The sequence below is a fragment of the Notolabrus celidotus genome, chromosome 12 (assembly GCF_009762535.1).
Source record: "Notolabrus celidotus isolate fNotCel1 chromosome 12, fNotCel1.pri, whole genome shotgun sequence".
NCBI classification, from domain to species: domain Eukaryota; kingdom Metazoa; phylum Chordata; class Actinopteri; order Labriformes; family Labridae; genus Notolabrus; species Notolabrus celidotus.
Genome location: NC_048283.1, coordinates 25,374,385 through 25,389,056, shown reverse-complemented (window position 1 = coordinate 25,389,056; position 14,672 = coordinate 25,374,385). Strand labels below are relative to the sequence as shown.

The window sequence follows — 14,672 nt, the reverse complement described above, 5'->3', positions numbered from 1 at the left end:
AATGGAGAATAAAGTTTAGGGCTGAGGCTTGCATGAATGGTTTTATTTGTCATCAGCGTGTCGGCTTCTCTCTGTTCTTTGATTCAGCCTGGATGTTTTCTTAACAACTTTCTGATGCAGCCTCATCCTCCAAATGCCTCATTTACCCCAGGATCCTGAGGATTTCATCAGACAGAGTGAGGAGGTTTACAATGCATAAGCAACTGAGATCGTGTCATTTGACAAAGCCCCAGGGTCTGTTTGTCAGGTCATGAGTTAAGAAGAAGTTGCCTGCAGCAGAAGTTAAAGTTGCAGTCAAATACCATCAGATGAGTCCAGGGACTTAACACTGTGTCCCATTCAGCGTCTGTACATGCTTAACATCAGGGCCTCTTATTCATTGTCTTCAGAACCAAAGCAGAATGCTCAAAACACATTTATGACCATATTTGAAGCTGGCACATCTCTCTTAATGATGCACATGTGGTGTTATTTGCTTGGAAATTTTATTGCATGCATAATTAATAATGTAATTTCCCAAGAATTCTCTTAGTGAACAACAGATTACTGATAACAGAACTCATCTGACTTGAGTAGTGTACACGGCTGTTGCAGTTGATTATTTGTACAGCGTGAAATGACAGGAGGAACATGTATTATGCAGGGTCAGTCAGGAGTGGAATGGGTTGGGTGTTTTTCAGATTTCCAAAGCATCAGAATTACACAAAGAAGCAAAGCAGACACACTGATCAGGTTTCTTCCATAACTCACAGTTAACCATTTTGTCTGACGCCTTCCCTGCATAAGCATTTTTAGACTTTTACAATGACTAGAAACCGCTTCTGCCCAAATTAGATTGACTCACCATGCACCATAAAGACCAGGAGAGAAGATGTCTGTGAAGGTTCTCAGTCATCCAGGTCATGGTAATTCAAAGCTTGATCCGTAAGGCAACTGGACTGGTAAAAAATCTTGAAGACGTTTCACCTCTCCTCCGAAAGGCTTCTTCAGTTCTGACCAGACTGGGGAAGAGCTAGAAAACATATCCCTCTAACAGTCGTGGGTGTGTTCAGGCCTTCATCAAGACCTCCACAGTTCCAACAGAGAGGAGAACAGCAACAAACGACGAAGCATTGTTATCCCATACCTATCTGGGGTTTCTGAGAAACTCAGGAGGATCTTCAATAAGCACAACATCACGGTTCATTTCAAGCCCTCCAACACACAGAGACAGAAACTGTTTCATCCCAAGGACAAAACACAACAGCACAAAAGGAGTAATGTAGTGTATGCCATACAGTGTAACAAAGACTGCAGGGAACATAGGGGAATCAAAAGTTGTACATCTGAACCTCAAGGGCAAGGGACACTCCTTTGAAGACAGCAACAATCAGATCTTGGACGGAGAAGAGCGCTGGTATGAAAGAGGGGTCAAGGATGTTAAACCTGAACACCCTACTCTTAACAGAGGTGGTGGTCTAAGACATCATTAGTCTCCAACATACAACGCTGTCTTGAATTCTCTCTCAAAACAAGTAAGGCCACACTCTCACCAGAGAGCATGTGACTCTAAAGATCCACAGCCGACCCATCACCCTAACGACTGCCGGAAACTAGGTTAATGACCCTACTTAGGACCCTTTGTGACTACCTAAACACACCCACGACTGTTAGAGGCTTATATTTTCTAGCTCTTCCCCAGTCTGGTCAACTTCAAAATGATGGTTTCTTATGAACCGTGTTTTGACCTGCTGGGGAATACGGATGAAAATTAACCTTATGGCTAGCTCTGGCATATTTGCATGGATGTGACGCTGAAATGTTCATTAATATGCACTGCCACTTTAGATAAATGAATCAATAAATCAATGAATCTATAAATAAAAAGACATCCACCCACTGAACCCCACTAACCTCTGCCTGTTCACTGCTGCCTGAATGAAACACATACATTAACAAACACACACTTTTTTACTCTTTTTATGTCACTATTTTATTTTATTTTATTTTATTTTATTTTATTTTATTTTATTTTATTTTATTTTATTTTATTTCATTTTATTTCATTTTACTTATTTCTTCTTTGCTTAGTCCTTTGCCTCCCTCCACCTCCTTCCACGACAGCTGAGATCCTTCTATGGAAAGAAAAAGGTGAACAAACCCTGAACTATAGGTCAGAAGTGAAGAAGCCTTTCGTGGGAGAGGTGAAACGTCTTCAAGAATTTTTAGTCCAGCTGCCTTAGGGATCAAGCTTTGGACTGGAAGAGAAGTTTGCCTAAAGTTAGCAAAATCTGCCCACCAGAAGCTTTGAGGCAAAATAATTTACAGGTTACATGAATAGTTATTGTCCTGTCATCACTGTGAGGTTTCCAGGAAACCAGCAAAGCTTTAACCAGGCAAATACCCCCTCACCTTATGTGATTCGAGCCTTGTTGAAGTTTTTAAGGAGGGGAACATTGATTTTTGTAATGCAGATTATATCCCTCTTCTGTTTCCTCTGCAGCCTGCTTCAACGATGTCACCCAGGAAAGAGCATTAGTGATCCGGACCAGAGCCACAGCAGGCATGAACGCGTCTGATCCATTCGCCTATGAAGAGGAGGCGATGCAGGATAACTCCACCTGGGATCACTCCTACTACCACCAGAACTACACCCTGTCTCCTCCGCTGCTGTCAGACAGGACCAGCACATCCAAACCAGCAGCATGCGAGCAGGTCCACATTGCCGTGGAGGTAAGAACAGTTCGTGTTTCATTTGTGTTGTTTTTGACACAAATTTGAATATATTAAATATGAGTCAGCCTTTCAATGCTGTTTGTGCACTCTGGTTTGTTTACCTGCACAAAACCTGCTCAATGTTACCAGTTTATTACTCTTCAGAGTCGTATTACTCATGTCCGGCTGAGGTAAAAATACAGGTTGTCACTTCAGGTGATCAAACGTAGACACTTAGCAACAAACACACTCTTCTTCATCACATTTAGATGTGAGAGTACCTCATACTCTGGGCTTGACACTGAATGCTTACCCACCAAACGCAGGTGGATTTCAGCAGGGGCGTGGAACAAAGTCAATTTGGATTACTTTTTTTTGCCTTTTATGGACTCAAAGATTTAACTATGAATGTTATCAGCGGGTCAATCAAAAGTTAAACTAGCTATTATTAGTTGCAGTCTTTTGCCTCTGTAAACAAAGAATGTAAAATAACCTGTTACCCCCTTATCCTGCTCCCCTCAGGTCTTTCTGATCCTCGGTATCATCTCCCTGCTAGAGAACATCCTGGTCATCACGGCCATCGTGAAGAACAAGAACCTCCACTCACCCATGTACTTCTTCGTCTGCAGGTAAATGTTGAAACTAGAATATGATACAGAAGAACTGATGAGGCCTGAAGTTTAGTTTTAGATGGGCTTCTCTCTGCAGGGTTAGAACAAAGAGTAGTTTTGTTAAATTTTAAAATGCCACCTGTTTGTGTCATGTCGGACCAAATGTGAACATGCAAACATGCAAACATGCTTACAAAGACAAAGATCTACAAGTGCCCAAGTTCAGTCTTACATACCTGCAAGCATGGGCATTGTTAGACCCTCTTTAGGGATCAGACACACACTACAGAGAGACAGACATAGAGCAACAGGGAGCAGAGGGTTTCAGAAGCATTCAGCTGATATTTACAGATAGTGCTCAGGCATGTGTGCATCTTATGACAGTGTGTGAGAAGGTGGACAGTTCTACTACTGAAATATCAGGTAACAGGAGCTAAATACTAAATTCTGAATGGCTTGTTTATATAGGGGGAAAATTATCCTCTTATAAAAATTTCAGAGGTTTAAAAACTGCTAAAGGTTTTAGGTTATTTTAGGAGATAAAACAGATTCAGATTCAGAATACTTTATTAGTCCCAGAAGGACAATTCAGTTTTACAGTCAACTCGTCCATAGTACAAAATATGTATATATGATACAGTAAAGGAAATAAATAATACATCGTGACATCACAACAACCACAACCAGTAACCGTACAGCAGAACGGGATGCGGAGTGATTCTCGGTTTATTCTGCATTTTGTGCATTTAGCAGCCTTATGGCAGAAGGAATAAAATTATTTGCATAGCGGTTTGTTTTCAGCACCGGCACATAATACCGCTGACCTGAGAGCAGGATTGCAAATTCACAAGTATGTGATCAGGTTGGGTTAAAATTCAGTTTGCTTTCTGGACCACCCGCATTGTCCAAAGGGAGCAGAGGTCCTTAAGCTGGACTCCAGTGATTTTAGAGCACAATCCAAGTATGCCATTCAGACACTTATTGTCTTTCACAGGAAAACAACCAAACCAGCATATACAAGAATAAGTGAAGATACTCTCAATAACATGTATGATTTTTAAAGTGGTGAGAAAAGGACCTAAAAAATAAACCATCTTAGATTTATTTCAATTATTTTGTGGAGCAAAACACACGTTCATTTGTGTTATTTTTGTGAATAGAGATCTCATATGTGGAAATATAATTGTTAGAAAAAAGAAACTCTTCATTTCACAGTCTCTGTTCAGGCTGAGCCTCCTCAAAAATCTGATCCTGAAATTGCCCCTGCCTGCAAGTATAGCTGATTTCAGGGACATATAACAAGTCAAAACCCCTGAGTGTGTTTTGCTAATTCTTGAAACTTGAATTGAACACTAAAAAATGACTTAAATTATGTAATAGAATAGAATGAGTGAAATGCCACTTTGAGCCTGGGGTTGGAGAAGAGTTTCCCTCATTTCATCTGATAAGCTTGTGCACCCTGCTTTGGGGTTATACATAATTGTGGCTAATACCAAATTGTGGTTGACCTGTTTTCTCTAAATGATGTCCCTGACCTAGAGACATGTCACTTTATAACATGGACTGGATTTCAGGTCGTGTTTTTTGATGACTCAACTTGAAAGAACCTGTGTTTTGACATTTAAAGTAATGAGCTGTGACTGTTTGGATCAGGGCCATGTGCGTTAAAACAGTCAGTCCCCTCAAGACAAAAGGAAAAGATGCTCAGTTGACGCCATCAGCCTGTTTCGGAGACAGAGCAGACATTCAGGTCACTGCGAACGCTTTGATGCTGCTGTGAATGATTTCTCTGAGACGTTCAAGTCTCTGCTGACAGTGACAGAGACATGGGAAGGGTTACTGCAGGATAAGAGCATCGCAGTCTTTTATCTGAAAACACAACTGGCTCAGGGGAAATAGATTTCCTCTCTGCTTTCTGTAACATTCAGCTTTGTATTAAGTTGGATACAATTACACTCAAGTGCTTCAAGATCAAGTCGAATGAGGACGTTTGCTAAGTCGTCATGACAGAAATGAGATGAGAACAAGTAAAGGAAACAAATGAAGCCTCAGTGTCTCCTAATACAACACTCACTGTTACTCTATGTTTAGCTCTTTTTATACTGCCAGGATATTTAATACTCTGTTACCTTCAATGTGACTGACTCAGAGGCGTAATGGTGAGACAGAGGCGAGACAGATGTTACAGAGGCGAGCTGTTGGAGCAGGCAGTGTAGAACAACGCTATGGATGTGTTGAGCTCCTGCCGTGTTTCCTCTCTGGGACACCAATATTTCTCTCTTGCAGGATCAGTATGAAAGTACAAAGGTGTGATGACGGCAGAATTGCAATCTGAAAGGGCTTTTGTTTGAGTCTAGGTGTGACATTTCATGAGGAGTGAATAAATGTCATACCACAACAATTTATGGTAACCACCACTGAATGAATATTAATATGGACGGCATATATCAATGATACTCCCATCGTGAGATGTGAAGCACAAATACCATCATGATTGAAGCCAGGGCATGTGCAGAAGCAGGCTGGTGGAGCCAAAGCACCCTTTCTGCAAACCAGAACTCACATCACAGCAGCAGTCTATTTGAAGTTCAGTGACTCGTGCATTAGCGCTCTACTACTCTGATACAGAACTCTGCAGGAGCCTCATTTGTTAACATCTGTTAATCAATCTCCTTTTTATCATCAAATAACTAATTCAAACTAATCTTCTAATAAAAATGAACATAAGAGTGCATGATGAGAAGCAACAATAATGACAGAAACCATGTTTGGAAAAAATCTCATTATAATTAAATTTTATAGATTGACCTATGTTATCATATCATATCACATCATATCATATCATATCATATATTATTTTATATTATATTATTTTATATTATGTTATACTCTCTTTTATTATATTATGTCATACTATATTATATATTATATAAAAACTGATTGTGTTATAATTATATAGAACTTTTTACTTTTCTCTCTCTTTCTGTCTCTCTCTCTCTCTCTCTCTCTCTCTCTCTGTCTCTCTCTGTCTCTCTCTCTCTCTCTCTCACTCTCTCACTCTCTCTCTCTCTCTCTCTCTCTCTCTCTCTCTCTCTCTCTCTCTGTATACGGACATACAGTATCTGTCTATATATCCATATATATTTATTACATTGCATATTGCACCTATACTGTCTCACAGTGCACCCTTAATTTTTGTCTTTTAATATCACCCTGGAATGAATCTTTATTCTTATTTTATTGATGTATTCTTTTATTTTTATTTTTATTTTTATTTTTACTCTAAACCTTTTGGGTTCACAGTCTGTGAGCACTTGTGGCATTGATTCTGATATAGTGTATGGTCAGAAGAGTGCCTGTGTAAATATTGATGTGGATTGTTAAATGTGTTAAAGGGATAGTTCGTTTTTTTTAGGGTTGGGTTTTATGAAGTACTTGTCAATAGTAAGTGTGTTAGCAACAGGTGATAATGTGACAACAACGTCATACAGGCCTGCTTCATTATATTTTCTGTGAACTACTAAAAGGGTCTCTGGATTCACTGAGTGCAGTCATTTCAACAGACACATAAATATTGACGAACATGGATGTGTGAAGTTAAACCTGCCTGCTTTGGTTGTTGCAGTCTCGCCGTAGCGGACATGCTGGTGAGTGTGTCCAACGCCTGGGAGACCATCATTATTTACCTCCTCAACAACCGGCAGTTGGTGGTGGAGGACCACTTCATCCGGCAGATGGATAACGTGTTCGACTCCATGATCTGCATCTCAGTGGTGGCATCGATGTGTAGCCTGCTCGCCATCGCTGTAGACAGGTATTGATGGAGGGGGAGAGGGGGGATGTGTGCAGACAGATAGATAGACACACACACACACACACACACTAACACAATGAAGTCAACTTACGAAATGTCCTCTCATGAGATCCAGAGCTTATAATCACATGGCTCCATGACACACAAGCACTCTTTTATACAATGACTTACATAATGTCATCTAACAGCACAGGCTGTGTGACATAACTCACAACGGACTTACATTTATTTAGTTCCAATGACTCCAAACACAGAGGGAATATTCAGGCGGCGTCCTTTGAAGGAAGATCAATAATTGATTGCAGATTGATTATTCCTGCATTAAAGATTTTAGGACGAATTTTACATCCATTCGTCCTAAAACATAAAGCCTCTCTCTTATATCTGTTCACTTTCATGACATCTCCTGTTTCATTTCTGCTGCTAATAAAGAACATAGCCTGGAGCAGAAGAGGACACACACCAATTACCATTACAGCCATTACTTATCCAATAAAGGTGGAGACACATTGGTAGCATGACTGTATTACACAGCAAGTCTGTGTCATGTTTATTTCATGCAAGTAAACACAAAATTAAGTAAATGTCACCGGTTCACTTCTGCGTTGTGTTGTGTGAGTAGAAAGCTGTGACACCAGGATTCCGCAGCTCCGTTTATTCCTGGCACAATATACAAACAGACCTCCACGTAAATTTGCAGCCTGCACCAGCTCCTACACAAACAAAATCACAGCATCACATCCTTTGCACTTAACTTAGCAAAGCCTGCCGTGCACGTTAGCTAGCTCTAAAAACATTACAAGAAAATAAAAGTCTATACATGACATTAGAATTAACTCCGGTTACCTACACACAGTAAACCACATTATAAAATATTTGGGAACATAAGTACACACAAAACAATTAGATTAATAATAATAATAATAATAAAATTACGATGATAACTTAGGCTAAACAATAGACACCCACCTCTCCCGCAGGGAAACCATACAAAGGGGAGAGGGAAGGCGGGAAAACAAATATAAAGAAATAGCCACAGAAGAAGAAATTCACAGGAAGGAGGGGCTGCACATCAACACACACATCAACAAAGTCCGAGGTCATACAAGTTATTAAACATCAGGTATTTATTGTGTAATTATAAAAGAATCGAACTGAAATATACAGGGACATAACTGGCCCTGTTACATAAATACACATCATTTGTGCGCCAGTATGAGTACAAGTTCTGACCTCAAGCGAGAAATTAAAAGACTCTGGGGTTTGGCAATCAGACGTCCTGATCCTGCATCAGAAATGACTGATCATAACTTCATCAAATTATGTTTTGGTTTGGTTTCATGACAGGACAGACCTGACAGAGCATGATGATCTATTATTTTGGTGTCACTTCAAACAGTTTCTGACATGCAAAATCTGTTCATTTCCGATTCCCTCACCGCCGTCAGTCAGCTTTCAGCAGATGTGAGACTCGCAAATGCAGTAAATTAAACTGCCACAGGAGATGGATGAAGATGCACTTTGCAGTAGAAACATTTGTTGAAGTCCCTCCAAGAAATCCTGGCACTGATCACAGCCGAGCCTCATCTAGCTAACAGGTTATCAAAGCTGGCGCTGGTGAACCGCAAATGGCTGCAAGCGGCAGTGACATTAATCAGGACACAGTCCCAGGCGAAGCTGGTGGGTGATGTTGTGATCACAGTGTTTGAGTTGGAGCATATTTTTAAGGGCAGCTATTCACAGGTTGTGTTAAATGAAACCATTTAACACCAGAGAGGAAAACATTTGATTTGGCTTTGGTCTGAAAACAGCTTGAGACCTCCAGTCAAGATGAAATCTAAAATATAAACCCTTTAATATAACTGCTTTTAAATTCACACACAGGGTTCATTCTTTGCACATTACCTTAGGACATTGTTTCTGCAGCTTTGTAGAAAACTGTTGAGCACTGGAGGAGGATGAAATGAGACAGAAACACATAAATAAACATAAATTAGCATAAATAAAAAAGCAAATCCTGAAGCTGTGTAATTTCCACAGGGATGTATTTCCACTTCTTTAGACGTCCTCTGCCAATCACTCATTTGTGCAAATCCTTAAATGCAAGTATAGGCGGCTAGAAAATCACAAGCTACATGAGAAGTCAAGCCTTTCCTTTGCCTCTGCAGGTACGTCACTATCTTCTACGCTCTGAGGTATCACAACATCATGACAGTGAGGAGAGCCGGCTGCATCATTGGAGGAATCTGGACCTTCTGCACAGGCTGCGGGATCGTCTTCATCATCTATTCAGACACCACCCCCGTCATCATCTGCCTGGTCTCCATGTTCTTTGCCATGCTGCTCATCATGGCGTCCCTCTACAGCCACATGTTCATGCTGGCTCGTTCGCACGTGAAGCGCATTGCCGCCTTGCCCGGATACAACTCCATCCACCAGCGCGCCAGCATGAAGGGAGCCATCACACTCACCATCCTGCTGGGGATCTTCATCGTCTGCTGGGCCCCCTTCTTCCTCCACCTCATCCTGATGATCTCGTGTCCACGGAACCTCTACTGCGTGTGCTTCATGTCCCACTTTAACATGTACCTCATCCTCATCATGTGCAACTCAGTGATCGACCCTCTGATCTACGCCTTCAGGAGTCAGGAGATGAGGAAGACTTTTAAGGAGATCATCTGCTGTTACAGCCTGAGGAACGCCTGCACCAACATCTGTGCTCTCACGGGTAAGTACTGAGAGACGCAGGGGAGTGTCAGGATGAACAGACTGCCTCCTAAACAGGAGAGACACCATAGAAGAACACTGTTTGAGAACTGGTTCACTGCACCCGTCTGCCAGTACAGCATACAGTCAAGCACATTTTGTTCTACTGCCCAGCGCAGACTGAAAAGAAGACACTCGCAGGATGTAGGAAAGTTAAACTACTGTATCTGGCATGTACACAGGGTGGTTGGCTTATAAGGTACATTATGTGAACACAGCCGGGACAATTTCAAATCAGGATTCATGCGCAACTGGGTCAGATAAGAATCTTTCATTGTTGCTCACAAGTCTTTATCCTCCTTTTTTATCCTCCTGCTTTGGCCTTGTGTTTTATATGAAAAGGCTTTTATTATCCCTCATTCCCTCCGTCATTACGTATTTAGTCGTTTCGTAAGAATACTTCTGTACTGAAATCATGAAGACCAGGGTCTTTAAGTTATGTAATATCTGTGAAACCCTCATCTTATACTCACTGAGTGAATGAATGTTCATAACCAAGCTGTGGTTTGTCTTGTCAGAGAGTGTAAGACCAAGAAGGGATCTTTATTCCCCCGGTTGCTGTTGAGTTATGTCAGAAAAAAGGAAAAGAAAGAGTTTATATGACCCAAGTGATGAAAAATGAAGCTAATGAGGAAGACTAGTTCCTTTAAGGCCCACTTGAGGCTGTCTGCAAAAGAACAATCCCCATCCTGTCTCATGCTGCCATTTTTACTGCAAAATGAAACATGTTTACAGCTGAACTAAAAAAAACAGCATGAGGTGTGTGTCTCAGATATAAAGGCTTTGCATCATTAGGGGCACAGCTGAGTTCATGAACAGGTGAGAGTGTTTTAGCTGTTTACAAGGAAGCTTACATCAAACTTCCACCAAATCCATGCCCGGTCTGACTCCGTGCTCTCTCGTCCATCAACACTCATCGGTTGTGTTTTCAGAATGCAGACAGAGCAGGTGTTGGAATATGGTGGTAAGCGTGTTAGTAGTATTGTAGAAGAATGACAGAAACCAGGTTGGCAACAGGTAAACTGTGATAATTATTAAACAACATGAGATTACAGAAAATATCTACTCTTGTGCGATCTCCCTCTCATGCCTCTATCTGTCAGCCCCTCTCTAAGAACAATCCCAAGCCTGTTGTAACCATAGACTGTGTATAGAATGGACGTCATCTCGCTCTGCATCTGGCCAAAAAGTCTAGTGTATCTGATCCGGAGGGCTCCAACCTACCGGCTCAGAGACACAGCCGAAACGAACGGAGCGGATCCAGTGGAAGTTAACAGAAGTCAGAAGTTGACTAGAATAGATACCTATGAGATCTGGTGCCGTGACTGATCAGACTTTGGTTGAGCAAGCATCCCCAATATGTTGCCTGCTATTGTTGGGCTCTAAAATGTCCCTTCAAACACCAATGGGTGACGTCCATTTTTCTACAATCTGTGCCATAACCAAAAGCAGAAAGGACAGAAGGATTCAAAAGATGACTCATCGAAATCAGGGACAAATCCATAGAAAAGGAAACAGTGTTCAGAAAATGCCTAAATCTTCAGTTTTGAGACACCAAGTTTGAAAGAAATAAGGGGCCACACCTGAAGGGGTTTTGAGGCTTGGTAGTTGACTGATCAGGGATTTTAATTTTTATTGCAGAATGTGCAAATTTGAGAGGTAGTCTTAAGGCCCATTTTCCCCTAAAATCTTTTTAGGAGCTTCAAACATTTGCAGGGTGTGCAGTTCCTGATGTTACCTTTGATTGTTGCTTTTATAGTCATGCAATTGTGCACGAAAAGTACGGCAAGTGATGTCAACATGCAAAATTACTAAAGGGAGATTTTAGGCGAAAGATGGTTAAGCTCTGATGAGCCCTAGTGTTCTCCTTCAGCCTGATAACAGCACTGTGTGAAAAAAGATGATCCCAAATCAAACCAGCAAATCTGACAACATGTAAACGATTTTTGTCCAAGTTTTACGTCGCTGACAGACGCCCTGCTAATCTGAGCAACGGATAAAACTCTGCTCTTACATGTCACGCAAAATGTGCTGAATGCATCAAACTCATCTGCAAAAACTCACATTGTTGAAAGGAAAGTCAGCCCTCTTCTTAAACTGGATTCTCAAAGACAATCTTGTGTTGACATCAAAGAGGAAAGGAAGCACAAAACCAAGCCAACCCTCAGTCAGAGGTTCATCTTTGAGGCGTTCACGTTCCTCCTGATGAACCTGACAGAGTCTCTGCTTTCTTGTTTGCACCTCCAGCAACCTGAGACAGCTGCAACACACACTCCTCGTGGAGATCTTCAGACATGTGTAATCTTGTTTGTCATGCGTCGGTGGGAAAAGGAAGCTGCTATTGAACTTTTGGATTACATCAACTACAGAAAGACAATTTCCTGCGGCTGCTGTATGCCTGCATCCCCCTGCTGTGTGACAATTACCGAGCACTTTCCTCAAATCTGACAATGCTCAGCCGCATTATAATATCTGCTCTGCTCCGACTTCAATGCAGTCTTATTTCTGTCCCGTCCATCTTCTATCTTATAATCATAGCTGTTCTATTCTTCCTGTACCCCCGCTGATCTCTGCATACCGCCTCCCTGCCGACAGCCTGTTTTTAACTCCTGTATGTAAAGATGACACAAGGTTACACTTGAACTATAGGAAAATGAATGTACAAACAGCTTTATTGTGCTCTTTGTTTGAGTGTTAGCGCTGCCTACCTCCCGAGAAGCTCAACAGAAGCTTCATCACAAAGTGCAACCATCTGCTGAAAGTGTTTCCTAATGAAATTTGATGCATCATTCTTCTGTGGTTCTTACTTAACATTTGATCTCCTGTGTTAAATATTATTTATTGCAAAAAAGAGTACACCTTTGTATTATTTCATCTACAAACTGACCCTTTGGACTTTTATGCATTAGCCAAAAGATTTACAAACAGGTTCATCTCTGTGTTGTGTTGTGATCACCTTGCTGTATCTTCTACTGATGTTTATTGTGAGTTCTTTGCTGTTGTGCGATCAAAAGAAGAGCATAAGAACATAAAACTCCTGCATGGTAAAGTGATTTTGATAAAACGCAGTGAGATGTGTATTTCTCCCTCTAAAGGTTTGTATATCAGGAAAGAGATGGATCCATTATGCTCACTGTAAATTAGCCTCCATCCTGAAATGTCAGCGGCATCACACCCATGACTCATTGTTATTGTTGATTGTAAAGTAGTTTGTTTATGTTCCCACAGAAATACAAGCGAAAGCACTGACACTGGACAGAGGTAAACACCACCCGCTCATTACCTGCTGCGCTTCTGTACAGTGAGACAATAGAAACATCTGTGGGGACTGTTGTTATGTTTGTTAAAAGCAGAGTGATGGCATGCAAAAGTACAAATGTGAGCTTCCGTTACCTGTGTTGCTTTAAATGCTTATTCCTGTGTGCCTGAATAAAAGCAAACAATCAAACAGAGGGTGTTCTCATTTTATTGTTTGCATCAGAAGCACAGACACGCCGTCTCCTTATCCATTCATAAAAATATGACATTTCGCTGCAGTATAAAAGGCTCTGGGAGTTATGTGTCCATCTGATTGTGCTGCATATGGCCAATTTCCAACTGGATTTCAAAGGATTGACACTGTAAGTGAAATGAGATTGCATCAAAATCCTGAGAGATAAAGAAGTGCGAGGAAGGCGTGGATATTTAAGATAACCAGCGAGGCACAGAGAAGACTGACAGGAGGCTATCTCCTAATAAATAAACATACTCAGAGAAATTCAGTTTGACAGACACCCACGTGTTTGTTCAGTTCGAAGGAAACTAAATATCGTGCTGGCAGCAGCCTTGATGAGCCCAGAATTGCACACCAGGTGCAAAGTGTACCTGAAGTAATTATCCAACCACAGGATGGCCATGACAGCTGTTCCACAAGCAGCACAGGTTCATGTCGACCAAATCTCAAGCCCAATTTGTCAAATAGCAGCAGCTTGGTCGGTGGCCGTGGAGCTGGAAGAATAAAGTTAAGGTTACCAATCAAGCCTCAGTCTGGCACCGGCAGGGCTCGACTGTCGAGGTCGAATGAGAGTGCAGTATGTGGTTAAAGTTTACAAGTCGAAAAGTCAAGCTGGCCATGAAAATACAACAACAACAATAACAGCCAGTTACATTTTCAAAATGAAACTAATGTCCTGACATTCGGCTGTGCAACCATTTAATGATGCTCATATTTCAGCACTAAACTTTTTGCTTAGATTTAGAAAAAACATTGTGTACTAGGTTAAAAGACAACTGACATTTCTGCCCTATGGGTACATACATTGTTGTGTGAATTGTAGTGGTGGACAAAGTAAACGTCTTTATTACTTAAGTCAAAGTATAGATCCTCTTGGTCAAACATTACTCCAATACAACAAGTGAAAGTAGTCAGATGATGACTTGAGTGCAGTAAAGAAAGCATGGGTGTACATTCTGCTACATTCTGTTTATCTAGAAAACATGATTTCATATCTAAAAAGTATACCATGAAATATAAACTAAGTTACTACAAGCACAGACAAGTTTCAAATGTTCATCTGGAATAAAACAAGTGTGTTAGCTACAGACCTCCAAATGCTTTCTCAGGTTAGATGGTGATGTTTTGTAGGATGTGATGAAGTTTGTGTGGTAAACAGATCAGATATTTACAACAATACCAATCATTCTTTATTTCAAAAACCTTGGTTTAAAATATGTCTGCTCAGGTATGAATCATCATCCTTCTTGCTCATAGCCATCATTACCAGGACTAAATGAACGGACAGATCTGA

At 41.0% G+C, this 14,672-nt stretch overlaps 1 protein-coding gene across 1 annotated transcript; it reads left to right on the top strand.

The window, feature by feature from the left end:
* Window positions 1–844: 844 nt before the first annotated feature.
* LOC117822302 (melanocortin receptor 5-like) lies at window positions 845–13,333 on the top strand. Its single transcript, XM_034696970.1, has 5 exons — window positions 845–905; window positions 2,483–2,712; window positions 3,217–3,323; window positions 6,931–7,119; window positions 9,288–13,333. Exons 1-5 carry the CDS (start codon window positions 872–874, stop codon window positions 9,856–9,858), a joined length of 1,131 nt encoding a protein of 376 aa, XP_034552861.1. The 5' UTR covers window positions 845–871; the 3' UTR covers window positions 9,859–13,333.
* The last annotated feature ends 1,339 nt before the right edge of the window (window positions 13,334–14,672 follow it).

Bases quoted from the DNA above. Each gene is read 5' to 3' on its own strand.
- LOC117822302 (XM_034696970.1), top strand. From the start codon at position 872: ATGTCTGTGAAGGTTCTCAGTCATCCAGGTCATG. The intron at 2,713-3,216 runs GTAAGAACAGTT...TGCTCCCCTCAG, and splicing joins AGGTCCACATTGCCGTGGAG to GTCTTTCTGATCCTCGGTAT. The intron at 3,324-6,930 runs GTAAATGTTGAA...TGGTTGTTGCAG, and splicing joins ATGTACTTCTTCGTCTGCAG to TCTCGCCGTAGCGGACATGC.